Here is a 26380-nt window from a genome sequence, read left to right as displayed (position 1 = left end):
CAAAAATGTGGGCTATTGTAGCCTAGAAGTATGGCCAGTGGCACCAGAAAATAGATCAATCAATGTGACTGAAATTAATCAGCAGTGCTTGCAAATGTGGCAATTTGGCATTCTATCATGCTCTTCTGCAAACTATGCTATGATTCAGTACATTGTGCACAAAGAACAGACCACTACTGCCTCCAAAGGTGCAGTTCCGGATGATGACATGTTAAGACAAAAACAAACCAATCTGCAAAAAACGGAGTGTCTCTTCCGGGCTTACTGCAGCCTACATCTCAGTGAGGCATTCTGGTGATATCCGTGTATGCGTAAAATGTATTTGAGAGCAGTATTGATGCTTCTTAAATAACGCCTGTACATATGCTGGAAGTGCCTACATTTCCCGAGAAGCAAGTGAAAATTTCCGGGTAACGTTCCCGCATTGTCGCCTATGAATAAGTAGTCTTGCCTAAGAAGAATTCAATCATGACAAAATGGCGAGCGGTGTTGGAAGTGAGTATTTATTCTTACTTTCTAAATCGTAATACTCCTCACATTAACATGCTGTACACTATAGATGGCATGCAAATAATGCAAATCTAAATTAATTGAGTGGAAATGTGACACAGCGAGTCAACCAGGCTATCCCTATTGAGGAAGATGCTCATTGGCTGATTAGATTACCTGGAAGACCTATGTGACAGGTATGCGATGAGATCTTGACTGTAATGCGTGGATATCCACGCATTCTGCATGGCCGCTGCCTGGCTGTTATCCAGCAGTTTATAAGTGAGCGCAGAGAAGAAATCTTACAGTTGTGCGTACTGCGTAGGCTATCTTGCGGTCGAACTAGCCTGTCACAAAACACTCGGCAACAACTGCAAACATAGCAGCTGTTCTGATCTGACATGACATTCCTATAGTCCCGAATGCATAAGGTACGTGTGAGCACATGTGAAATAAGCTGCGGGCCCAGTAGGAGGACTAGTGATGTCTCGTTCTAGACCTTAATTCTTGGTGACTCATAGTTTCTCTAAAAAATCCTTTCCCAAGGCAATTACTTTTTTTTCTGTAAAAAAGGTGTATCCTATTTTCGAAATTAAGTTTAGAGTTTAAGTTACACATTGAATGGATTGATGCACAGTGATTTTTGTTTTGTTTACTCTTGCAGAGCACAAATTATCCTTGGGACCCACAGAGCCATGGTCGGTGAGGGAGAAGCTATGCCTGGCCTCCTCCGTTATGAAGAGCGGAGACCAGAATTGGTACATGAACAGTGTTGTATGTTTGTTTGTATGAATGCAACAATGAAACTATCTGATGTTCTGACTTACATGGGGCTATGCCTCTGGTATTTTGTCATTCAAAGGGTGTCTGTCAGTCGAGCCATCAGACCTTTTGCAGAGCCTGGGCGGCCACCTGATTGGTTCTCCCAAAAGGTAAGCAGTTCTAACAAAGTCTAAGCTTTTATAGGAAAAGTAGGTTACAACAAATCATATGCAACAAAATGCACATTATTTATAATTGAGCATTAAGGACTAATACCATGTCTTGTTCTTCCACCCAATTTTCAGCATTGTGCTTCCCAGTACTCCGAGCTCCTTGAGACAACCGAAGCTCCAAAGTAAGAAGATTCTTACTTTCACATTCTGAGTTTTAACAAACTTAATTTGCAGAAACTCTTTTGGTTTGAGATTGCAACTTAAAGAGTTTATACATTAATGGTTGGAAACAGACTCTGTGGGTGTAGCATGTTGAATGCTTATTCTCCACAGGAGAAAGCGCGGAGAGAAAGGAGAGGTTGTGGAAACGATAGAGGATGTGATTGTGCGGAAGCTAACAGCGGAACGCATTGAGGAGCTGAAGAGGTTGATCAGAGACACTCAGGAGAAGCACAGGTTAGTTAGTAAAGATTGCATTTTGTTTTCTCTGTGCTTGTACTCTGCACAATGACAATAAAGTTGAATGGAATCTAATCTAAGATCACAATACTTCATGTAACTTCATGAATGAAATAGGAAATGGAGTTAAGATCTACATCCACAGCCTTCAAACTGCATCCATAATCTTAAAAGGCAGGTTTGTCTGCGGTAAGTAAGGTTAGCAATTAAGTCCTTATAAATTCTCTTCTTTAATCCCCCTAGGAAGCTGAAGAGAGAAGCTGAGTTGATTCAGGCAGGACATCTGGATTCAAAGCTGGGGGAGCTCTGGGGGGAGATCGTACAGTAAGGCCTGCCTCTCTATCTCTACCTGCCCGTTCTCTCTTTTGGTCAGCGCAGCTTGGTCAGTCTACTGTACGTCATGAGACTGGATATCAAACTGGAGACAGCTCCCTGAAACGTTGCTTGTAGATTGCAGTGCAATTTGTCACTCATCAGGTTTGCTCTAGTTCACAGCAATGTTAAGAGCGCTTAGTTTACTGTGTAGTTTACTTAACTCAACACTGACATATGAGCATTAAATCAATAGATAGTGCATGTGTTTAGACTTAAATATGCACAGTTATCTATCTAATTGTTCCCAATCACTTATTACTAATTACTAACAGTAATTTCTTGACATCTCTGTAATTTTTGTTTGGCTGTATGAGACTGACCTGACATCTTGTTAATGCCATCCGGCCTTTTTAGGATTCGCTGGTCTTTTCTGGAAAAGTTTGTTATTGGTTCTTTGAGCAAACTACGTGTAGCAGTATAAGACCACTAAGGTGTGGTTCAGTAATTCCTTCAGTGTGTTGGGAAACGTTTGTCTTCAAGAAGGGCACTGGTTTTCAACAGGAAGAAGAAACAGGAGGATGAGGAGGCTGAGGGGAAGAGGAAGGCTACTGAGACTGCCTATGAAGGTACCCAAAGACATTTGACTGAGGGGCTTCCCTCAACTATTTGAAGGCTAAGGCAAACACACACACACACACACACACACACACACACACACACACACACACACACACACACACACACACACACACACACAGTAGCATCAAAACAAGACAATTCAATCTATCCGTGCATTCATTTTTCTTTCTCAAAGCAAATATAGTCATGCATGACCAACTCAAAACAACATCCAAAAGCCAAGCAAGTAATTGTTAAGTACACTCAAGAATAGTGTGTGCTGTTGTCTAATCCCTCCCTCTCCAGCCAGACAGGCAGTGAAGAACACTCCCAGACGAATGCCCAGTGTGGCTGTGGGATCGCCTCCTGGGGAGGCCTCTCTTAACCTGGACCAGTCCGGTAGTGACACTCCCGTACCCACAACCGACGACCCCAGCTCCACAGTGAGTCACTACCATGGGGTTGATAGCAGACTCTAATCAGAGACCTCCAGTTAGTCAAATGAATACTGATACACAGATAAGATAGGTAGATAACAGGCTTGTGCACAATTCCGAATTTTAGAATTTGCTTCCATTCAATTCATGAGTTGGAATTTGAATTGAATTGGCCCCACCCCACAGGAAGTTGAATTTGAATTGGAATTGGAATGACAGGAAGTGGAATTCAATTCATGGCAATTCAAAACAAATTCACAGTCACATAACAGGAAGAATGTGTTGAATCTCACATACATTCAGTTCAGGGAAAATTACACTGGAAATGTAATTGATTACTGTTTTCAATTATACATTGTGTGTTTGTTGAGATCATATCTGACATATTTTGTGAAACTTAATTGTTAAACACTGCAAAAAAGGGTGTTTAAAAACAAGATAAAAACACTAAATCTGAGGTAAAAGGTACTCAAAACAAGTGAAATGTGACCATTTAAGGTGAAATCAGTCGATTTGCGCACAACGTTATTTTGAGAAAATCAACAATAACAAACTTCCGGGTTAAAATGTTGAATTTCACGTTTTTGCATAATTTGACAGTATGCAGTCTATAGTTTCATATTGTGAACTCATTTCACAGAAAAACATAAGTTTTGACTGTTAAACCCGGCGAAAGATTCAACACATTTGCAGTCATTCCCGTTGTCCACGCTGTTTAAAAAGGTGATTTCTCCTCTTCTGGCATATCGTGACATGTGATATGTCAACTTTGGAATAGAATAGAATAGAATATACTTTTTTGATCCCGTGAGGGAAATTCAGTTCTCTGCATTTAACCCAATACAACCCAGAGCAGTGAGCTGCCTGCCCAACCAGCGGCACTCGGGGAACAGTGAGGGGTTAGGTGCTTTGCTCAAGGGCACTTCAGCCATGGTGGACAGGTCGGAGATCGAACCGGCAACCCTCCGGTTACAAGCCCGATGCGCTAACCAGTACACCACGGCTGTATGCGGTTATCTTGGCGAGATAAAGATATAAAATATACTTAATATAAGCATTAAATGCTGGTTGTAAAAAATATTTAAACAGCCTCAGATTATATTCCTTTTTTTTTGCAAGTATATTTTCTGGACTTTTTGCCTTTATTCAGATAGGACAATGAAGATAGACAGGAAGCTAGTGGGCGAGGGATTGGGATATGACCGCAGGTGAGATTTGAACCGGGTCCCCATGCATGGGTACTTCGACGAGTACATGGTACTAATGCTGTAACCTGTTGCGCCACAGTGCCACAGCTTGTGTCAAGTCTATTTAAAGTTGTTAAAGGCTCAGAATAAGTTAAATATAAATATAAGCATAAACTGCTGTTTTTAAGATGATATCTTGAATCTTACATGTCATCTTAAATAAAGTGTAATTCTGCATCCTGTTTTTGACCTCAATTCAAATTCAAATCAAACTCAAGAATTGAATTGGAATTTAGGAGTCATTCTCAATTCAATTCTGAATTTTGCACAAGCCTGGTAGATAAATAGAAAGATAGATAAAGAGAGAGAAAGACAGAGAAAGAGAGAGCGTATTTTAGTGATCCACTAAGGTAAATTGTAGCTGCCTACACTTTCCTACGGTTCTACATTTGACATTTCAATAGCTTTCCATTTGTATCAAAGAAAATCAAACTGTTGCCGATAAAAGATGAAGATGTGTTAGTAATTCAGTGTAAGGGTTAACATACAAATTTTTCTTACTCATTTTACGCTCCTTTTGAAGGGCCAGGGGACAGCTCTGTTCATCCCCTTAACGGAGGTTTCAGCGTCGAGCATGTCGGAGCCTTGCCTCGGAGGGCTGGTTGTTCAGAAGGCCACACCACCACCCTCCCCTTTGCTCTCAGAGCTGCTGAAGAAGGGCAACCTCCTTGCCACCAGCCCCAGACTGGTAAGGGTTCATGTGGTGTAATGAACAGTTACAGTTACAGTAATATGAACAGTTTTCCACATCTGAAAATTGTAGGTACAGGTTATATTATTTTGATAATGACCCTCATACTAGTCTGGTACCGTCATGTGGTAAAAGTCAAATACCTTAATTAGGATGATTATGGCATTGTGAAGTAATGATTATATAGGATAGACTGGCTATTAGTGTGGATCAGGTGGATCACTCTGTAAAAGTGAAATGCACTATAATGCACAGAGCAGGTTGAATCTACATCCTCTTGTTGGACAGACAGTGTTGGCAGGTGGCGTGCATGCTGGTTTCCTGTTAGCATGGTTTCAGATGTGCAGTGCAGTGTTTGCAGTGCTTGGATTTCCACATGACACAGACTTACTGTCACACACAGACACACAGACACAGACACACCGACACACAGACACACACACACACACACACACACACACACACACACACACACACACACACGCGAAAGGAGTGGTAAATTAAAAGGACAGTGAACTGCTGGCCTTCTGTAGAAAAAAATGGTGTGTCTTCTAGGGTTGGGACTTTAGATGAATTTTCATGTTCGACTAATCATAACGTTATTGAACAATTAATCGATTATTTGCTAAATCATGGCATCACATGGCATTCAGAGCCGTGTAAACATTTGCCCCCACCCATCACTCCCACATGTCCAACACGCACACAATTGATATTAACGATGATATATATATATAAAAAAAAAAAAACCTTAATCAAGAAATAAGTTGTTTACAACAAGTTGTAAACTTTATTTTACAGGTCATTATGCCATCCGACTTAACTCCTATTTGAACATGTAGGCTAGCGATTGCAACGCTCACTGGTCATCGCAGGTGCTGGTTTCGTTTATGGTCGGATGAACATTCTGTTACCTTGCCGGTCGGCCCGTTATCTTATCACGTTTAACTTCACTTGCCGGCAGCTTGCGAGGTAATCGTTCAAACACGGGTTATCCTAGTGGTATATTGGTGATGAAACAATTAAGAGGCTTGATGTCTCGGAATACCAGTTTTATAGGCCTCTTTTCGTTTAACATGGAGATGCTTCACAAAACAGTTCTCCCGCATTCATTAACATAACACACACTTCTCTAACTCTCGCACTTCACGTTGTTCTAACCACAACACTTCCTGCTTACGTTTTACTAGGTAGGCCTACCCCGTTCCCATGAGCCCCTAAATAAAGAAGAGGTCCAGCACTTTTCCTCGCTCGCTTCATCTCTGCTTGTTTTTGTCATGCGCGCAAAATACCGGAAAATGTTGCTGTTCTCATATTGCGTGAGACTAAAACGATTATTCATTAGGCATTTATTTTATTTGAATAAATTCTTAACAAACATTATTCGATATTCGATTATTCATTAACAACCCTAGTGTCTTCCTTGTTCCGTGTTCCCCTTGTCCCTCAAGTAGCCATACCAAACAGATAATTTTACTTAGCGATGCTTAAACGCTGTTCTCTATATTTAGTTTGGGTTAGAATGTATTGAACAGTGGCTTGTGGGTGGTACAGCTTGTGTGCTTGTGTGTGCTGCGTCTTCTAGGTGGCTGACGGTGAGCTTCCTACCATGACGGGAATGCATGGTATCGATCTCCAGGTGACAGCAACAGCATTACCTGCCTCTCAGGCTGCTTCAGGTACAGAACTGGAACAAAGCAGATAACAGACAAAATGCCCATAAATGCAAATCTCTTATCATTCATGAACTACACGCATTTCCCTGCTCCTTTGCCTAGAAGGTTGATTCCATTGGTATACACTGCCATTCAAAAGTTAGGGACTTTCCCAAACGTGTGGGGCTTTTCCCCCGTGAAAACATATGTGGCAGTCATGCTCCAATTGTTGGGCCAAAGCTTGGCAAGATAAGCCGTTCTGAGGCTAACTGTTTCCACTCTCACGTCTGATGCTAGTCATGCCTAGTGGGGCTTCCTAAGGGCTATTGCCCCTGTGCCTAGCCCACTTGAGGCGGTATCAAGGTGTAAGGCGGGATCAACTGAGTCGGGTTACGGTGACTCAGCACCAGAACAGGAAAACTAGTCCCTGCAAGACTGCATTGGCAGCTATTGTTTTGAATTGGAATTACAATTGTGAAAGAATCCACCATTTGCGTTTCTTATAGAAAAGTTTGTAAGTAACCTCAAACTTTTGAATGGCACTGTATGCTATGGGTGTCCTTAGAAAAACATTCAGCATTGTGTATGCAGTTCTTGTGTATTCTAGCTTTGCTTTACTGTTCTTCTCTCAAAGTGTCTGTAGTGTTTGTTTATCTGTGTGTGTGTTGCGTAAGGCCTTGCTTGCTTTCTCGCTGTATGACCCGGTGCGTGTGTGTTTGTGTTTTTCTATGTGTGTGTGTGTGTGTGTGTGTGTGTGTGTGTGCCCTTGACTGTGTGCTTGCTTATGCGGGTGTGTAGGAGCGCCCACTCTGTCTCGTCTGCTGGAGGCTGGTCCTGCCCACTTCCCCTCCTCTTTGGGGCCCCTTGCAGCCCCAGCAGATGCCTCTGCTGCCCCACTCACTGCCTCTGCCGCCCCTGCCATGGACCCTCCTGCCCCTCTCCACACAGGTCTCTCGCTCTCTTCTCTCTCTCTCTCTCTCTCTCTCTCTCTCTCTACACACATCTCTCTTTCTTTCTTTGTTTCTTTGTTTCTTTCTTTCTCTCTCCCACTATCTCTCTCTGCACACGCGTGATTATTAAAATGTAAGTTGAAAACAACACAGCAGATACAATACAGAACAGAAATGGAATAATTAAGGGATCAACTAGGTGGTAATGTCCTTGTTGAAGACCAGTGCACAATCCATGAACTTGGGAGTACATTACCAAGCAGTAAACCTGATTAGTCCTGGCTTTAACATGGCTTTAGATAGAACTGTTTTGGATTTAACTCAGTATATGTATCTTGCTTTGAGAAATACAGAACTTCTTTCTGTTTTAGTATTATAATTTCCAATAATCAACTGAGACATTGTAGGAAATATATACTCAGTCACTATAAGTGCTTAATAAATAGTTTGCCATTACTAGGGCTGCAAATACACCACAAATTCCTCATATTGTGTAGCTTCTGGCTGGAAATTGCATGATATTTGTATTCTGTTGTTGTTTACTTGTGTGTAGGTAGTGATGGGTTGTCAGGCTGTGGGACGAAGAGCCTCCTGTCCCACTCAGCTGAGGTGAAGCAGACCCTGGGCGAGGAGGACCTGGTGAATGTGTCCTACATGGAGGATGAGCTGGACTTGGACACCGTGGGAGACATCATCGCCATCATGGAGAACAAGGTACGCCTCGGGGCCATGACTGATTACGTCATATCACTCTGGGTGAAATTGGGATTCATATGCATTTCATGGAAATAAACAGAACAATATTCAGAAGTGGACATTCCTGTTCCAGAAAGTGAAAGTGTTGCCATATATACTCTCTACCTGTGCACTTGTGATATCACTAAGTATCTGATCTACCTGGCTGCTAATTAGGATGAGCTGGTTTATTGAATGGTAGGATAAATACTTGGCCAGACTTTTCTGAACCTGGGATGTCCGCCTCTGTCAATGTTAAATCTGTTTTGCCTTTGATCGCCCCCTCTCCCCCATACCCCCTCCATGTCAGGCTCGTGAAAATGCTGAGGCATTGGATGCAGCCGCCGTAGAGGCAGCACTGTCCCTGTGCGAGGACGCCGGCCACAGCCTCACTGGCCCCTGGGAGGCGGCCTCTTCCTTCAAGTCCCCCGACGCGGCCGACTCTACCCTCGCCGAGGGGAACCTGAGGAAAAGAGAGGCGACTGATGCCACCAGAGCGGTGTCAGTAAGTGATGCCCTAGAGTGCCGGGGTCAGACTTTCCCTGCTACTGCTCCTGGGTCAGTGGCACGTGCGCACACACATGGCCCCGCCCTGCACTGTGACTCAGACTGTGCTGTCCAGGTGGTCAGGGGCGAGCAGCAGGAGAAAAGCTGCCTCAGCTGTCCCACTGTGGCTATCAAATGTGAGACACCTCCACCAAACACAGGTATGGCACACACAAATGCATACACATTACAGTAATTATATAGGAATTAAAGGAATCTTTTGTGCAGATCAGGGATGTGCACACACAGATGACTCCCTTTGGCGAACAAATTTCTGTTCTGACCTTGTTTTCTGGATCTTTTTTATCTCTTGTTCTCTCTAATATTCAGACTCTATGACAGAAGAAGACCCTGCATTATTAAAGCTGTCCAAGGTATAAAGCCCTTTCAACACGAAAAGCCTTTGACAGACAAAAATCCATGACAAAGTATCAGGTCCTGCTCTTGTTGGGCTGTAAACCTCACCAGTGGGAGTTACTGCTAATTGGTCATGGCCTTGGTCACTCAGTTGCTTACCCTCTCAAACTACGACAAAATGTCAGTTGTTCATGTTTGCCTTAACGTTCAGAATTAAGTCTGTCGTCATTTACAAAGCATTTAACCAGGCATTTAACTGCCCACTCTTTCTTGTCTGAACTAGGAAGTGAAGGAGGAGGAGGAGGAGGAGGAGGAGGTGGAGGAGGAGGAGGAGGAGGAGGAGGAGGAGGAGGAGGAGGAAGAGGAGGATGTGGTGAGTGATGGCGCAGATGGAGGCGTGGGGGAGCTGGCGGAGGGCGTGGAGTGCGGGCTGGGCGAGGCCGAGGAGGGCCGGGGGGCCGAGGGGGAGCTGGAGCTGGAGCCGGCGGCCAGCGAGAGCGAGGACGGCTGCAGCCTGCACACGGCCTCCTCCTCCCTTCAGCTCCACGCCACGGCTGACTCCATCCCCAGCAGCCCCGCCTCGTCCCAGTTGTGAGTGGCACGCACACACACACACGCACGCACACACACACACACACACACACACACACACACACACACACATATATACAGTGTGTGTCTCTCTCACAGACCCTGTCTCTTTCTTTCCCTCTTTCTCACTAACTCACTCTATTTCTCTCTCTCATACACACACACAGACGTAGGTCTCACTCACACAACCTCTTCCTCTCTCTCTCTCTGTTACACTCTCTCTCTCTCTCACCCACAAATGCATGCACACACTCATATACTGTACAGACACATGCACAGACACACAGACACGCACACACACACACACACACACACACACACACACAATCTACACACACTCTCTATTCTCTCTCCTTCTCTCTCTATATATTCTCTCTCTCTCTCTCTCTTTCTCTCTGTATCACACACACACACACACACACACACACAAGCACCTACCTCACACAATCTCAGACCTACACATGACCGACACTGACTGACTCACAAACACTCACACATAGACTCCCTTTCACATATCCTGTTTCCTGTTGTAAATGTCCCATTTAGTTCCATGTGCAGTGAAGACCAGGAGGCCATCCAGGCACAGAAGATCTGGAAGAAGGCCATCATGTTGGTGTGGCGGGCAGCAGCAAATCACAGGTATCATGTCTCACTGTCTTTCAATTTCTTCTAATCATGTCCATGCTTGTCTCACTACAGTATGTCCCCTTTTTCAAAACTCTTTATATTGTGTACTTTACAAACACACACTTGAACACATTTATTAAAGGAATATTTTGGACATAGGACCTCATTTCCAACTTTACCGAGGTGATATAGGTCGGTGGAGACCGTTTTTATCGCGTTTAACCCCTTCCTTCAGTTGCAGCGTTCCCCTTTGCTAACGCTGGTTCTGAGCTAACGCATTTCAACGGTAACATCAGTCTGACATCAACAACAGTCTTACTCACTCCACAGCACACCTGAGACAAGTCAATTAAAACGTCAGACTATCGATATACATGTCCGTGTTGATAGAATAATTTTAGAAATAAAACTAACCTTGCAACTCAATGATTTATTACATTTTGAGGGACTAGTTTCTCAATATCAATCCGCCACGGCCATACAGGGAACAAAGTAGGCTATTGCAATGTGATGCAAGGTCAGTTTTATTTCTAACATTGTTCTATCAACACAGGCATGTGCATCGATAGTCTGACGTTATCATTTATTTGTTTCGGGTGTTCTGTGGATTGTTTTCAGTGGCAGGCTGGATGTTACCGTTGACTTGCGTTATCTCGGAACCAGGTTAGCATGAGATGAACGCTGCAACTCAAGGAAGGGCAGAAATTCACTGAAAATGGTCTTCACCGACCTATATCACCCCGACTAAGTTAGAAATGAGGTCCTATGTCCAAAATTCCGAACTATTGCTTTAATGTTCGGTCCAGGATCCCCTACAGCATTCAAAACATGTCATACCTCACACAAAGGTGACTCGTGCTGCCATAACCGTAACATATGTGTTAATATACATATTTTTCACATATCCTTTATTTTTGCATTGTTTAGAGTGCACTTGTTTGCTGCTTACAGTATTATAGATACCACCTGACCATTTTGTGTGGCATGGGTGTTGGATGTAAAATGGTTCTTACTTCCAGCACACAGTTTCATATGTGTGTCCAAATACAGCCTAATTCTGTCTCTAGTGGTTTTATGTTTTGGCAGGTTTTGATCTATACGTTAATTGTTCTAAATAAAGTCAAATGTCTGCAAAAGTTTTTTTATGGTAAGACAGGTATTCATATTGTATGAATACTATGAAAACAGTGCAAAAGGATAAAACGTTATGTTCACATAGTTTACCGATATGGTGAAAGCACTGAGAGTTTTGCAGGGGTGGAAATGGTATTGAGAGTGAAAGTGTGAAAATTATTGAAAAAAGATCACTGTGCTTCTCTGTCTGTGGACTATTGCCAATTAATCCATTCATTCTTTGTTTTCTAGATATGCCAATGTCTTTCTGCAGCCAGTTACAGATGACATTGCCCCAGGGTACCACAGTATTGTGTACAGGTAAGCTTGGAGAAGATATCAGTCAGTGTCATTCAACATGATTTAAAACGTTTCAATGTGCATTGAGTGAGGATGACTACACAGTTCACCATTATGCTTTAATGTTAGCAGTTAGCACAGTTTTTGTCTACATCACTGACTCTTCTCTTTCACATGATTCCTCACATTTTATTCTTATTTTTCACTGTCATGGAATACTCATATGCATATCCACGATACACTGAAAAATGATTCTGCAGTCTTTTATTAATTGGAGAAAAGTACACTTACGTGTTGGATCCAAAGTCTCAGTGTGTGCTCAAGATGTCTGCTGCTCTCCACCCAGGCCCATGGACCTGTCCACCATCAAGAAGAACATCGAGATAGGTGCCATCCGCAACACGGCCGAGTTCCAGCGCGACATCATGCTCATGTTCCAGAACGCGGTGATGTACAACAGCTCGGACCACGACGTCTTCCACATGGCGCTGGAGATGCAGCGCGACGTGCTGGAGCAGGTGCAGCAGTTCCTGGCCACGCAGCTCATCATGCAGACCTCGGAGTCGGGCATCAGCGCCAAGAGCCTGCGCGGCCGAGAGGCCAACCACAAGCAGGACCCCAGCGACAAGGTGGGGGTCAGTGAGGAGACTGGTGGTCACACAGGCAGAAGTACTCACAGACAGGCACTAGCAGTACCGTAGACCTGAGGGATGTAATAGACATATATACATCTATGGATGTAACGCTACGTATATACTGTATATCTATGGATGTAACGCTATCAGCTACTGATTAAGTCGTCAGCTGTACTGTGCCAGAATTTAGGCTTGGGTCAAGCTGTTCCAGATTTGAAAATAGATAATTATTTCTATTTTTAAAACATTTGGATAACTTCTGGCAAATAACTTTTTGTTGCCTTAAGCACTGTACTATACACAAGTAGAGACACAAAAGCAAACTCCTTGATATGTACACTTTGATGACCAGAAACTGCACTCTCAGTTGGTCTGATCATGGTACAAGCTGTGTGGTGTTGTGCGTCTTTTATAGTTGTCGATTCATGTGTTGTGCTTCTATTCTGTTCAGTTCACATGAAATCCATTTTTTAGGTACATGTATAGACCGCAAGTGTCAGCTTTGGCATGACTTGCTCCAGGAGAGCGCACAGAAATAGAACACAATTATGATAATACCACACTGACAAATTGTCTTGTTTCTTAACCAAGAACCATTTGTTTAGGCCAATCAGCTCTGCAATTCCCCTTATGTGCATGTGCTTACTAATGGCCTCCATGCTGTCAAGCCTTCTTGCACTCATGCACTTTTACTTGTTTCAGCATCAATTCTTTCACTTGCCTTGTTTTCCCTTCATTACTAATGTCTTCTGTGTCTTCAGGCCCCTGCCTCTTGAATCACCTGACTGTTGATCTGTCACAAAATTCTTAGCTGTAGAGTAGGCTGGTGCCACTGCTTTAACACAATCTTGTATTGTGTAACGCTTACTTAACACCTACTGCTCACTTACCACTTTTTAGTAGTGGCATCTCATTATTGTATATTTGTTTTAAAAAAATGTAGATCCTCACATTCCAAATACACAAGCAGTCGCTCTCACTAAATCTGACAACCAGACAGCATCTTGTAATATCAGAATAAGGCAGGGGTTTTATTGAGAGGTTGTAATCTTTAAAGTTTGCATTTTCTTTTGTTTATCTCTATCTCCTTGTTTTCCGATTCTCTGTGATATTTGCCAAAGCCTCCTCTCTCTGACTGTTGTCTGTCCTCTCATAGGACACGCTGCCTATGGCGTCCCCTGCCTTCCTTCTCTCTCTCTTTGTAAGTATCCTTCCTGGAGCGTTTAGTGCACGTCTCAGTTCACTGAATTGTTAAGGATGGAAATGATGAGTGACCTCACAGTTCTCTGTTACTCTCTTGGGTCATAATTAGTTTTTCCTCCGATATATTACAGCTCCATTACATAGTAATATCTCTGCTTCATATCTGAAAGAAAGCAGTAGTAGTAGTAAAAATAAAAATAAATAATAAAAAACAGACATTATTGTTACCCTAGTCTGTCAATGAGTTTAAATAGGTTTAAACAGTATCAGTTTAACAATAAATTGGTGATTAGACCACACTGTGCATCTGTCATGCTAAGCTATGTGTCTCTTGGTGATCTCTTCTCATCACCAATATTCTTCTCTTTCTCTAACAAGCACAAATTTAAGCAGAGTATATGCAGCTTAGTGAGGTTTCTTTTCTCAAACATTCAAGATGGGCAGTCACTGATGCAAGTATATCCATCAAATGACTATTATGCTGAGTTCCAGAATTAAAAAATGTTACATTTTTGTTTCATTTTTGAAAAACAGTGAAAAAAGTGTCTTAAGACTTAAGTTAAATGTATGCTAATGGATGGATTAAACATCTTGAAGTTTTGAGTTTCAGCCTAAAATGGCCACAAAATGCTTTTGTTTGAAACCCTGTCTCTGTTTTACAGGATGGAGGCACTAGGGGGCGACGTTGTGCCATAGAGGCAGACCAGAAGATGAAAAAATAAGCAGTGGTGTAATGGTAGTGGGCGAGATCTCAAGTCTCAAGGGGAGTCTGGACCGAAGACGCCACGGCTCAGAAGGAAGCCTTTGTGTTCCCTTATCTACATGTGTGGACGTGGTTCCAATTCTGCAAACCCCTCTCTCCCGTCACTTACAATGGCACTTATAGTTAGTCCTCTGGATCTGACATTTTAAATTTGGTTTTAGGCAGGGAGGAGGTGTTTTCTTTTTTTATGATTTTGTAATTGTTTTCCTACATTGTGAGCATGTCTGTCATAAACGGTGGATGTATGATGTGTTGTTTTGTGCAGTATTATGAATTACTGAACATGTAGTGCCTTTTAGGTATTGAATGACTTAGTCCAATAAACCGACTTCAGCAGTATGGTGAGGTCTCCTCTCACCATTCCCTCAGGACCAAGTGAATTTGTTTCTCTAGAAAAAAACATATTGCATGTAGCAAAGACACGTTACAATTTGCCATACATGTTAAGTTACAATACATCATGCAGGTACAAAAGAAAAACACCTTCTGCAGAGGGAATCATTAGAGATTGAGTAACCTTTTTATTAAATCAACACAAACTCCTGCCCAGCACTAACCAAAAGTGAACACCAGTTTGGTTCCTGAGCAGGAAGAGGGGGGGAAATATTGTAAGCTGGCATCTTCTCCAGTTAGTACCTAGTTAGTACCTAACAGGCCCAGCTGTGAAGTAGATTCCATATGCCTCCATTTGTGCTATATCCGTTTTGAGTTCAGATTAATAATAATACTAATAAAAAAAAACGTGAGAGGGTTTTACATACAGGCAAGAACAGGAGGTTCAGACATAGAGAGGTCAGAACAAGGGACCTCTAACAGTCATTTTAGTAATGGGAAGGAGAGGCGAGTTACAGTTGTGGTTTTCTCATTAAATGTGTGGTGCTCACTGCAACGGAGCTTGGATGTCATCAAGCAAGCAGGACATAGGGGATCCCGATGGCTGCATGCATTACTAACCAAAGAGTTTAAGTGGTGTGGAAGTGTGCAGAAATTAACACAGATATGGCTTACAAAATAATAATACTACATTATGGTATCCTTTTTTTTTTTGGCAAAGTACTCCTTGCACAAGAACCATAAAAACAAAAGAGTGGTCACACAGGAGTAAAAAGGGATTTTAGGCTCTTAGATGAACCATTACTAGAATATGTTCAAATTAGTCTTTAAATATTATAAGTTACTATCTCACCGAGATTTCTTTTCTCACTGTACTTCAGTGGCTCTGGCTTTATGTGTACCTCTGAGCTAAATATAAAGTAATCTGTATTTGCTATGCTCTACGGTCATACCATACGGTTTGACTATACTGAATAACTGAATTCACAGCACAGGACAAAAAAAAAAAAGTTAAAGTTAAATTAAAATTAAATAAGTTATAAACCTCTGCTATAAACAGTAATACTAACACTAACTCAGGCATGTAACCTAACCAAAGACAAAAAATGTGATGAACAGAAAGCAGCAGTCCTAGGGTCAGTTAAGCCTGAATTCCTTAATGTAAGGAAAATTAACGGCCAACATTATTAAAAACACAGCCCCGAACAGAGGCCAGGTTCTCTGCAGCCCTAGCCAGGCAGGTTGAACTACTTGCTCCGGAAGTGGACATGTGTGTGTGTCTGTGCACCGCCTACTGTGGAAGAACAGAAGGCACATGTGCCGTTCTTCCTATCTACTGCTGTCGCGGTGCATGCGTTCAAAAAAGTGACCGGCGCAGATGAAACAATTCAAGGAAAAAAAAAAAAAAGAATAAACGAAAGAAAGTAAATAAATAAAACGTGACAGATTCTCCTGGGGTGGTGCTGAGGGGGCAGATGCAGCCGCCTCATTCTCCTCGGTGGCGGCCCACGAAACGGTGCAGCTTATCGCAGTGCTCCAGCTTCATCGTCTCCGCCTTCTGCTTCAGCCTCTCATCTCGGTACAGCTGGCCAAGGTTGGCCAAGTCCGACTCTAACAAGGGAAGAAAAAAAAACAAACCACACACACACACACAATTTGTTATTCGGAAAAAGGCACAGAATAACAAAATAACAAAACTGCCATACATGTATACATATTCATTATGTGTGTCATACTACTAGTGAAACCTTTAGAGGTGAAAACCAGATTTCAAAAGCATGCTCGTCCTCTCTTTCTACACATTAACCATTAGTTGTAAAATACCATTCACATGCACCAGGAACGTTCTAGAACTTTACAGATAGGAATTATGTGCAAGCGCAAGCAGAGATAAAGTGTCAGGAAAGTTGATATGGCTATTTCGCTGGGCTTATTCCAGTAATGCCTTTCTGAAGCAATCCATCAAGAAGCCACTGAGGGCTGAGGTGTGACTTCAGAGGGCATATCTTGTGCAGCTTATGACTACTAATTAAAGGCGACGGCGTTCTACGAAACGTTAATGTTAGCGAGGAAAGCTTTGTTTATGATCACTGGCACACTAGCAATATAGAACAGTAACACCCCCTGTTTGATATTTCACTCCAAAGGTTAACATTACTAGCCTGACGAGCCAGACCCACATCAAGATGTAGGGTCTGGACACTCACCGTAGACAGGGCTCAATCGGAGGGGTGGGATAAACAGTTGTCTTTCAAATTCCCTCCCCGCAATAGGATAACGCTAAACGAATCATCTTCTTGTTTTCAAGTAGCAGGATGCGTAACCTTCCCTCTCCACGCAATAGGATAACGCTAAGCGAATCATCTTCTTGTTTTCAAATAACAGGATGCGTTACCGTTGCAACTTCTGGTCGCATGTCAGTCACCATTATGTTAAGCCCTGTGATTGGATCGCTGGTGCTGGGGGTTCTCAGCTCCCTGCCTCAACGAAGCGTTGCTAGACTGCCCCGCCAGCCAAATTACATTTGCTGCCGCTAGGGGCGTCTAGATTTCTAGGCTATAACATTACACTATTACACAGATCATGGTTTGCTCTACAGAAAAAACTTGTATAGTAGTTTTTTCCGTGGCATGAGTCAAAGCACATTTAATTCAGCATTAAAAAAAATCTGGACCTACATGTACAAGTAAGCATTAATAGAATAGAATAGAAATAGAATATATACTTTTTTGATCCTGTGAGGGAAATTCAGTTCTCTGCATTTAACCCAATTTAACCGAATTAGTGAACACACAGCACACAGTGAACACACAGTGAGGTGAATCACACAACCCAGAGCAGTGAGCTGCCTGCCCAACCAGCGGCGCTCGGGGAGCAGTGAGGGGTTAGGTGCCTTGCTCAAGGGCACTTCAGCCATGGTGGACTGGTCGGGGATCGAATCGGCAACCCTCCGGTTACAAGCCCGGTGCGCTAACCAGTACACCACGGCTGCCCCATTAGTAGGCAATGATGTTGTTTGCATGTTTATGGTATACGGTCAAGTGAAGGACACCAGTCATTCCCACTCACCCAGGCTCATTCATTCATTTACTATGGAGTCCTATAATGGTCCTGGAGGGCGAACTCCACAAAAATGCAAGAAAAGCTCTCATGGCACAACACTGGAAACTATATCACCAAGACACCAGTTACCAATGCAGCAAGTTTTAAAAACTGACAAATGTGCTGTTATTGGTGTTTCATTACGAAATCTTGCCTCAAAACACATTATGCCACATTACAGAAAGTAAATTCTACTTGATTGTGTTTGTTCTGTACGCAGAATCCCTGCCAAAGACGAGAGCCGCACATCTTACTTTGCTGTTTTTCTTTCCAGCAGCTGCTTTGTAGGTGTTCTATGTAGTCAGTCTCGATAGTCTTCTCTAGTTCATCCAGGGCAGGCCCACGGTACTCCTTATGAAAAGCTTTATCCACATAGTAGGGCACACCCATGTTCTGTGTCTCCCGTGACACCACCAAACCTATGGACCTGGGGAGCAGATATGATTGAAGACTTACAGTAAGTAGAACTAGGGTTCAGACCAGAGATTCCCAACGAGACGAGATGTTCTAAAACCTTGCAACTGCGACTAAACTGCGACTAAACATGTTGAATGCCTTGCGACGGCTTGCAACTACGCGTAACTTCTAATTAATATTGCTACAACTTGGTCTCGTCGTGTGAGGAATCTTTGGTGTGAATTGGGCTTTACATCAATATACAAATTGGGCAGATTTTACACACAAACTCCAAACATGGAAAATAAGTAACATAAAAATACCCAGACAGTTTTACCAGAGGAAACGGTGTCAAAAACGGTGCAGGTTATGAAACACAGAGGACATTGTACAATTCAAAGGTGAAGACTCTACACACCACATAGGCACAGACACAGATGACCCTGCACACCAGAGAACAAAAATACAGACACAGGGCTAAGTGGAAAGAAGACACTGTCAGGGTTTCCGCTATATACATTTTACTGTGGCGGCCCGCTGCACCTTAATTTCTGCCGCCACACCTTCAGAATGTTCATAGCCTATGTGATCCAATATATCAACACCAAAGATACTGAACCTTTTTATCAATCGTCTCTGTCTACACATTTCTCCGGGCGGAGCGCAGTTTCACTTGACTGTCTACTCCTCAGCCCTCTCAGGTCTGGCTGTGGGTTCTGATTGGATTACGCTCCGCCTCGTCTGCTTTGTTGTTGTTCATCAGCTGATTAGCACGCATCTCAACTAGGGTATAATCCGGGGAGAAGGGATTCCCGGGAAATATGATCAAGACTATTTTCCGATTATCGGGAAAGGTTATGACTGAAATCGGGAAATAAAATAAAATAAAAAATGCAAGGAGTTCACTTCTATTGTTACTAACTTACACCCGCTCAACGAGCAGATGCAACAGTTGTTTGAAGCTTGGTACAGGCTACCTCCGTGGAGTCGGCGAGAGAGTTTTCTACCTGCAATCATCCAAAACCGCCCTCAGCGCAGTCTATCGATACTCTGTTTCTTGAAAGCACCACAAGAAAATGAAGGGCAGTTTGAGAAATCAATTACTTACGGAACTAAAAGAAATATGTAGCCTAAGTTGTCACGAGTTCAATACGATGCTGATATCATATTGCAGTGTTTGTAGCCATTTGTTTTGTATTCAGTTTTACGTAGGCCGATTGCCCTGTCTTTTTGCAGTGCACCGTCGATTTCGGTGGGTCATTTTCTTTAATAGTTGGACTTGTGTGTGTTTAAAAGAGAAATACGCCTGCCCTGCCCTATAAAGAAGTAGCCTATTTGGTTAACTTCGAGTTCACTTGATCACGCAGCAGAATTGTTGATGAACATAAACGGTGTTCTTTTGCCCTAATAAAGAAATAAATAAAATGCCTTGAGCCATCCTGTAAGCTTTGCCACTAATATTTTTAGCCATTCCTCTAACTTGTTTTTCAAAAAACCCAGGAAAATAAAATGACATCCTGCAAGCTTTGCCACTAGCCTGATATTTTTAGCCATTCTTCTAACTAGTTAAAAAAAAACAGGAAATGAAAATGCTCTGAGCCATCCTGCAAGCTTTGCCACTAATATTTTTAGCCATTTCTGTAAATGATATTTAACTTCAATATACACACATACAGTATGGTGTGAGATTTATATGCTCAGGGGGTTGGGGTCAGGGGTCACTCTGGGGTTGGGGGTGTTGGTGGGTGGTTTAGTCTCCCTCACTGTCTTGTAAACTGCCTAGCTCTGCAGGTTATGCTTGTTACAGGTATTCTAAGACTAGGTTTATTCATTTATTTCGTACTGTCACCATTTTAGGGTGTTTTTTGTAAATGTTCAATTCAAATACCCCGTACCCTCCTTTTGGGGTCGGGGTCCCTGAGCCGTGGTCCTGGCCCCCGCACCTCCAAAGACATCCTAGGGGAAACATTGCACTGTGATACTGAATAAACTGAAAACAAGATTAAATGAAGACAAAAACAGGGGACAGACTGTGGAGATTTGTGTACAAGGAGAATGATTTTGTAATGGATGTGGTATTGAGCTGAAAGCCAATGTAGTTGATGGGTGTTCTCATGCTGCCTTGCACGCGATCTGATTCATTCTGCTGAGGCAGCCTGGAGACTACCGCCCTCATTTTTGCCTCAGATAGGGGACCAATCACAGAACAGGTGGGAAAGCAAGACGATGATGAGCTATGCACAGATGCATTTGATAAGACATCCGTGGCGGCCAATAAACGGATCTGGGCATTTTTTCAAATACGAGAAAATTAACGTTTGGTTCCCAGACCACGTCTCATTGAGAAGTGCTGACGCTAGCCAGGCTAGGAGGATGGGGGATCCCATGGCCTAATGCAGCTGAGCACCCTAGAAGCAGAGTTTTGAATACATTGTAGGCTGTTTAATCTTTTGGATGAGAAGTGAATGAGTATGGCATTGTACTGATCTAACCTGGAGGTGATGAAAGCATGAATGAGAGAGTGAGTTTAGAAATGCATTTCAAGTGGAAGAAAGCTGCTTTGGTGACGCTTTTGATGCGCAAGTCAAAGAAGGGGGTAGATATGTTTACTCAGGAAGTATAAGTAGGGGTTAGAGACTCTTTAAGAGGGTTTACACTGCCAAACTTACGGTTTATAGAAGAGACTATACGGGGGGTTTGTGGCCATCATCTGGGTAACCACGGAAATCAGGATCAGAACCAGTACGGGCAGGAGCTGCAGAAAAGCCGTGAAAGTGTTCTGAAACACAAAAAGCAAAGATGCACGATGTTGAATTTCTGCCGATATTCAATATGCTGTTATCTTCAGTCATTGTGGCTGATTGCCGATGTCTACCGTATACAGATCTACACACATCTTTTACATCTCTTTTAATATTCATTCCTGCACCAGCATTAACCTGTTACTCTTGTTGTGCTGGCCTAGTTGTTGCAGATAGAGGTATAAAACGTTCATTGGCATTCATTGGCCCAATCCCAATGTCAGCCCTAAAGACTAGAACTAAGGACTCACAGACTTAATTGATTTCAGGTGCTAAGTGAGTGAGTGTGTGAGGCCACATGGGCTCAGATAGGTAATTTAGGGATTGGGACAGCACTTCACGAGATCACATGTACCTTGGCGATGTTTACTAACAAAGACGTTGCTAACATTTGCACCATGCACGTGTGTCGTGCGTGCTGTTGTTTACCTTCATTTCCGGATTTTTTTATGATCTCCGCGGTAAACGTCACAACACTTTGAACTGTGGGTAATTCCCTTAGGTTAAGTCTGCACCGATGCAGACTCACGGAAAGGGCTCGGTAAGTGTGTACTCAAACCCTCACGCCCGTTGTAATTCGACATTGGGACAGCCCTAAGCCCTTATGAATTTCGCGAGAACGCGCACCAAAGTCCGTGAGTTCATGAGTCCGGACATTGGGATAGGGCCATTCTACCCTAAATGAAACCCTAGTACATCTCCCTCTTTATCTATCTCTAATAAAAATCCAACCATAATATATCATGTTTTACAATCTCCCTTATTATGGTGACTTCACTAACTCTCTCTCGTACAATGGATTACACTTGTTGAGGATCAAAACAAATGGTTTCACTCAAGTACTATGACCAACCAAAATGCCTTCCCTGTATTAGTGCTGGACTCCCAGATGCTGTGCTGTTGGTGTTAGTGTTGAGCGGTGAGATTAAATATAACTGACCTGACTCTGGTTCTCGTCCACCACCACCTCCTCACGCGCTCGCTCAAATCCTCTGCGCCGGCGTTGTGGCTGGTAGAAATGGGCGTAGGAAGCTCCTCTGTTGGTGTACACGTGGATATTGCCTAAAGGGACCATGAAACATAGTTAACAAATGCAGCAATTTAGTCAATTGTTAAGGTTCAGTGTGCCTGTGATTTTAGGAAGGAAAAATAACTATTTTGAATTCTGTATATATTCAAGCATTTGGTGTATCAACTAACTAGTCAAATTGCTTCAAACCCTACAATTAACACGACAAAAGTTACATCAATTCATTCATCCAACTCAAAAAACAAGCACACTCACACTAGTTTGTCGGAACAAACCTGCTAACCTGTTGGAAACCTCCCTCCGAAGAACATGTTGAAGAGTTCCTCGGGAGATATGTCTGCCTCAAAGTCCCTGTGGAAGGTGCGGCTGAAGCCAGGGTGGCGGGCGTGAGCGCTGGACTGGCTGGAGGTCTCGGTCGGCGCCTGTTCTCCATACTGGTCATACTGATGCCTCTTCTCAGGGTTGCTCAGAACAGCATAGGCATTTCCAATGGCTAAAGCAAGGAAACAACATCACATGATGAAGGTCATTCAGTGGCACGTGTGACCTTTAGTATCCATGTACAGACCAACAATGACCTTGGGGAAAGGATGAAATAGCGGGTGAATGTCAATGTCCCCTCTAAGGTCTAAGTCCTAAACCCTTAAAAGACTTAAGGGACATCCACTGATAAGTGATTGAGTTCAAAATGCTAATAACAGAAGAATGGAACAGAACGCTAAATTGACAATGGCAAAAACACGTTTCAAACATGTGTCCGTTTTGGCCATTGTTAATTGATATTTTTCCAAGCTTAGTGTCCTTTCGGGTAACCCTGTGTTTCACATCACAACGCTATGAATTGCTGGTAATTCTCTTAGGTAAAGTCTGCATAAATGGCAACTTATGGAATGGGTACAGAAAGGGTGTGAGTGAGCCTTCATACACTTTACAACAGTGTGACATCCCTAAGCTACATCCCACGACCTTTGTGGAATCAAGCATCTAAGTCTGTGAGTCCTTTAGTCTCTAAAGCATCTGTAATTCAATGAGCCTTTTGATGTACAGTATGACTGCAGGAACACTGTAATTTTCCTTTGGCAATGAAAATTAAGTAAGTATATCTATCTATCATACAATGGGGGCTATTTCCACAATCTGATTAATCTGATATAGATATGTTCAACACATGCTTCTGAATAAAATGTACAGATGCGCCCCCCAAATAAACGAATATCCCAAATCTAAGTTAAAGAGGACCACCTGCGGTTCTTACCTTAACCTTATTGTCCTGCATACGGGAAATTTTTCCTATGTTACACATGCATAGAGCTCAATGCAGTAGATGATTGCAAACCTTTGAAAGCGTCTGTGGCTCCAGGGGCACAGTTCTTGTCCGGGTGGAAACGCAGAGCCAGCTTCCGATAAGCCTTCTTCAGGTCTTCATCTGAGGCCTCTTTTGACACACCCAAGATCTCATAGAAGTTTTTACATCTCTTTATTCTGCAAAAATAAAAAACACACAGTAATTTCCTATTCATTGTGCCCAATAACGCATTCCAGTGTATAGCCCATCATGTATAGAAATGTTGCAAAATTAATGTATTAATTAATGTATAAAGTATAGTAAATATAAAGTCACCTCTGAACATAATTTAAAAGAAATATTGCTGCCAAAATGAAAAGCTATCAATTCTTAAAAAATTGTATGAAACACACTACAGGACATGGAGAGAAGTAAGCACTGGTCACTCTCAATAACAGGACACTGGTAAGCACTGGACTGGTCACTCTCAATAACAGGACACTGGTATGCACTAGACTGGTCACTCTCAATAACAGGACACTGGTAAGCACTGGACTGGCCACTCTCAATAACAGGACACTGGTAAGCACTGGCCACTCTCAATAACAGGGCTTGCAGTTGGTACCTGAGCACTCCTTGACGCTGCTCCTCTGTGTAAGTCTTGTTGTCATGACTGGTCCCCTCCCTGCTGTTGTCCTGAGTGGACTCTTCCTGTTGTGGGCTGACATCAGCTGCCCTCCATCCAGGTGGTGGGGTGAATGTGCGCTCAGCTTCAGGGCCGTTCATGTCACTACCATCTCCCGCAATGGCATCAATTAGGACTGGAGTCCAAAGATTGAGGAAAATTAAATGGGTAAATATAGTAAAGACACAAACTTCCATGCAAGAAAAGAATAAATTCCAACCAAAATGCATGCCATTGCACAAGCCATTACACAAGATTACCTCAATATCCTCAAATATATACACAAGAGTTGAAATGGTCAACGGCATCCACAAATGTACCCTTTTCCCAGACGTGTAACATTAGTCTAGCCTGTACCATATTGAGGGAACCAGTAGAGAGGTTGTTTACATCCTACTTACAAGTTACAATGTAGTCTGACACACTCCCTATAATACATGCAATGGTATATCACTGATTCATCGATAGTACAGAGAGGACAAATCGAGGACACATGAGTGGAACCAAACGGCCGCTATGATGTTAAGATGACAGATGTCCAGAACTTGGTGCTAAAAATGGAACACTAAGCTAAATACAGGGTGTCCATTTCACCAACGTTAAGTTACCACTTCGCTGCATTCAGCTAGCCATGTTATCTGTTTAACCAGCGGATAAAATGAGAAACTAATTACTGATTACATACTTTGCAGCCACACGTTGAACAACTACATGTTAACTGATCCAGTCGCGTATTGCATAACAGAAAACATCCAGACGTTGCACTTTCTATTTCAGCATTCATGACACCCAACACTGCTAGCCTTATCGTTAATTATCCAACCATGTATGATACTGTAGCTTGCTAAGTAACGCTGGCATTACCTCTGGCTCTGGTTGTGGGATATGTCTTCTGAGCTTCATAAAGCAGCTGAAGTGCCTTATCTCTTCGTCCAGACCGCAAGCATAGCTTGGCTTTCTCTATTAATCTTTCAGCTTCTTCTTTCTCCATTGATATTTTGAAGACTCTTGGAGTAAGAAATGGTAACACCAAAGGCCCAGTGTGAGCTAACGTCAAAGCTAGCCTCTAAAATAAGTAATCTGACAGACGGAGACTGGTACTGTCTTGGCAGACATGAAAAAAACAGATGAAAGGTTAGTTAGCCAGGGAGCCAAATGATGTCTTCTGTCTCAAAAAGGTGTCCTATCTCATAACACCTTTAGCTAACTAGCAAGCTAGCCTATTTGACTTGTCATTAAACGTTAACGTTGACGTTAAGCTAGCTGGCTAGTCAGTTATCGATTATTAGCTATATTGTTTAACACAAATGTTCGCATTGTTATTCTTCTAACACCTAGAATTTTTGTTGCACTTCGTTGCCCTCCAACGTAAGAAAACAACTAAAGAAAACAAATATAACACAACATTACATGAAACCTAACACCAACACACTCCTTCGGTCTCATGTCTTGCTCCATGGCCGACCGACCTGACAAACGGAACCGGAAATAATGACCAAAAGACGCAAGGAACCATACATAAAGGTTCCTTTTCTGCACATGAATTTGAAGTAGAGATCAGCCTAGGTCTACGCGATTGTGTCAACAGAGATGGAACGCACTTCTTTCATAAAACTATATATTTAATTACTTCTGAGTGTTTTGCTATGTGTTATCTGATGGAAAAAAAGATGCAGCCTACCCTTATTTGACACAAGCGTGTAGGATAATCTTCTTAAAATAGCCTACATTACCTGCTGTAGGCCTAGGCTACATTTCCATGATAAGCATGACCAATATTATTCTGGCTAAATTAATTAAAAAGACTTCTAATGTTTTTTTTTGTAGTTGTATTAGCCTATTTGTTCTTGAGTAGTAAGTTATACATAAAAGGTCTGACACTGCTGGAAATGGTAACACCAGAGACGGTTGAAAAAGCTTAAGTAGCCTATCTTTGGTAACACCACTGAGGGTAAGTTAATTGAACCTTGCTTGTCTTTTCGTTTTCTGTTCACATGAATTCTAATCTCCATAATTATGGAGTGAGATGGCCTGGGCTCCAAGACGAAGTGGTTAGCCCAATTGAATTCACTCTTAGTCTGG

General features: G+C 42.6%; 2 protein-coding genes across 5 annotated transcripts; one reads left to right on the top strand and one right to left on the bottom strand.

Moving 5' to 3' along the window:
- Positions 1 to 240: 240 nt before the first annotated feature.
- Positions 241 to 15028, top strand: brd8a (bromodomain containing 8a). Of its 3 annotated transcripts, XM_062536737.1 has the most exons (20): positions 241 to 495; positions 1154 to 1247; positions 1352 to 1421; positions 1557 to 1606; positions 1758 to 1880; positions 2127 to 2207; positions 2760 to 2824; positions 3123 to 3259; positions 5024 to 5188; positions 6777 to 6870; positions 7645 to 7794; positions 8350 to 8510; positions 8842 to 9238; positions 9408 to 9451; positions 9718 to 10025; positions 10572 to 10664; positions 12018 to 12086; positions 12412 to 12694; positions 13857 to 13901; positions 14566 to 15028. In XM_062536737.1, exons 1-20 carry the CDS (start codon positions 477 to 479, stop codon positions 14623 to 14625), a joined length of 2508 nt encoding a protein of 835 aa, XP_062392721.1. In that variant the 5' UTR covers positions 241 to 476; the 3' UTR covers positions 14626 to 15028. The 3 variants fall into 3 exon arrangements, with proteins under 3 accessions (XP_062392721.1, XP_062392723.1, XP_062392722.1); XM_062536739.1 differs by lacking the exon at positions 7645 to 7794; XM_062536738.1 differs by lacking the exon at positions 13857 to 13901.
- A 136-nt stretch (positions 15029 to 15164) lies between these two features.
- Positions 15165 to 25769, bottom strand: dnajc18 (DnaJ (Hsp40) homolog, subfamily C, member 18). Of its 2 annotated transcripts, none has more exons than XM_062536741.1 (8): positions 25163 to 25769; positions 24239 to 24434; positions 23665 to 23810; positions 22612 to 22821; positions 22239 to 22360; positions 21167 to 21276; positions 18356 to 18528; positions 15165 to 16610 (listed from the first exon to the last, which is right to left on the bottom strand). In XM_062536741.1, exons 1-8 carry the CDS (start codon positions 25287 to 25289, stop codon positions 16486 to 16488), a joined length of 1209 nt encoding a protein of 402 aa, XP_062392725.1. In that variant the 5' UTR covers positions 25290 to 25769; the 3' UTR covers positions 15165 to 16485. The 2 variants fall into 2 exon arrangements, with proteins under 2 accessions (XP_062392725.1, XP_062392726.1); XM_062536742.1 differs by lacking the exon at positions 25163 to 25769 and adding an exon at positions 24559 to 24799.
- Positions 25770 to 26380: the final 611 nt, after the last annotated feature.

The sequence above is a fragment of the Sardina pilchardus genome, chromosome 5 (genome assembly GCF_963854185.1).
Source record: "Sardina pilchardus chromosome 5, fSarPil1.1, whole genome shotgun sequence".
NCBI classification, from domain to species: domain Eukaryota; kingdom Metazoa; phylum Chordata; class Actinopteri; order Clupeiformes; family Clupeidae; genus Sardina; species Sardina pilchardus.
This window is presented reverse-complemented; position numbering and strand designations above follow the sequence as displayed.

What these genes read in the sequence shown, in the direction of transcription:
- brd8a (XM_062536737.1), top strand. An exon ending in TTGCCACCAGCCCCAGACTG is followed by an intron (nt 5,189 to 6,776) that starts GTAAGGGTTCAT and finishes TGCGTCTTCTAG; the next exon opens with GTGGCTGACGGTGAGCTTCC. An exon ending in AGCAGGACCCCAGCGACAAG is followed by an intron (nt 12,695 to 13,856) that starts GTGGGGGTCAGT and finishes GTCCTCTCATAG; the next exon opens with GACACGCTGCCTATGGCGTC.
- dnajc18 (XM_062536741.1), bottom strand. Translation starts at nt 25,289, where the DNA reads ATGGAGAAAGAAGAAGCTGAAAGATTAATAGAGAAAGCCAAGCTATGC. An exon ending in CAGCGTCAAGGAGTGCTCAG is followed by an intron (nt 23,811 to 24,238) that starts GTACCAACTGCA and finishes TTATTTTTGCAG; the next exon opens with AATAAAGAGATGTAAAAACT. An exon ending in CGGAGGGAGGTTTCCAACAG is followed by an intron (nt 22,361 to 22,611) that starts GTTAGCAGGTTT and finishes TGGTCCCTTTAG; the next exon opens with GCAATATCCACGTGTACACC.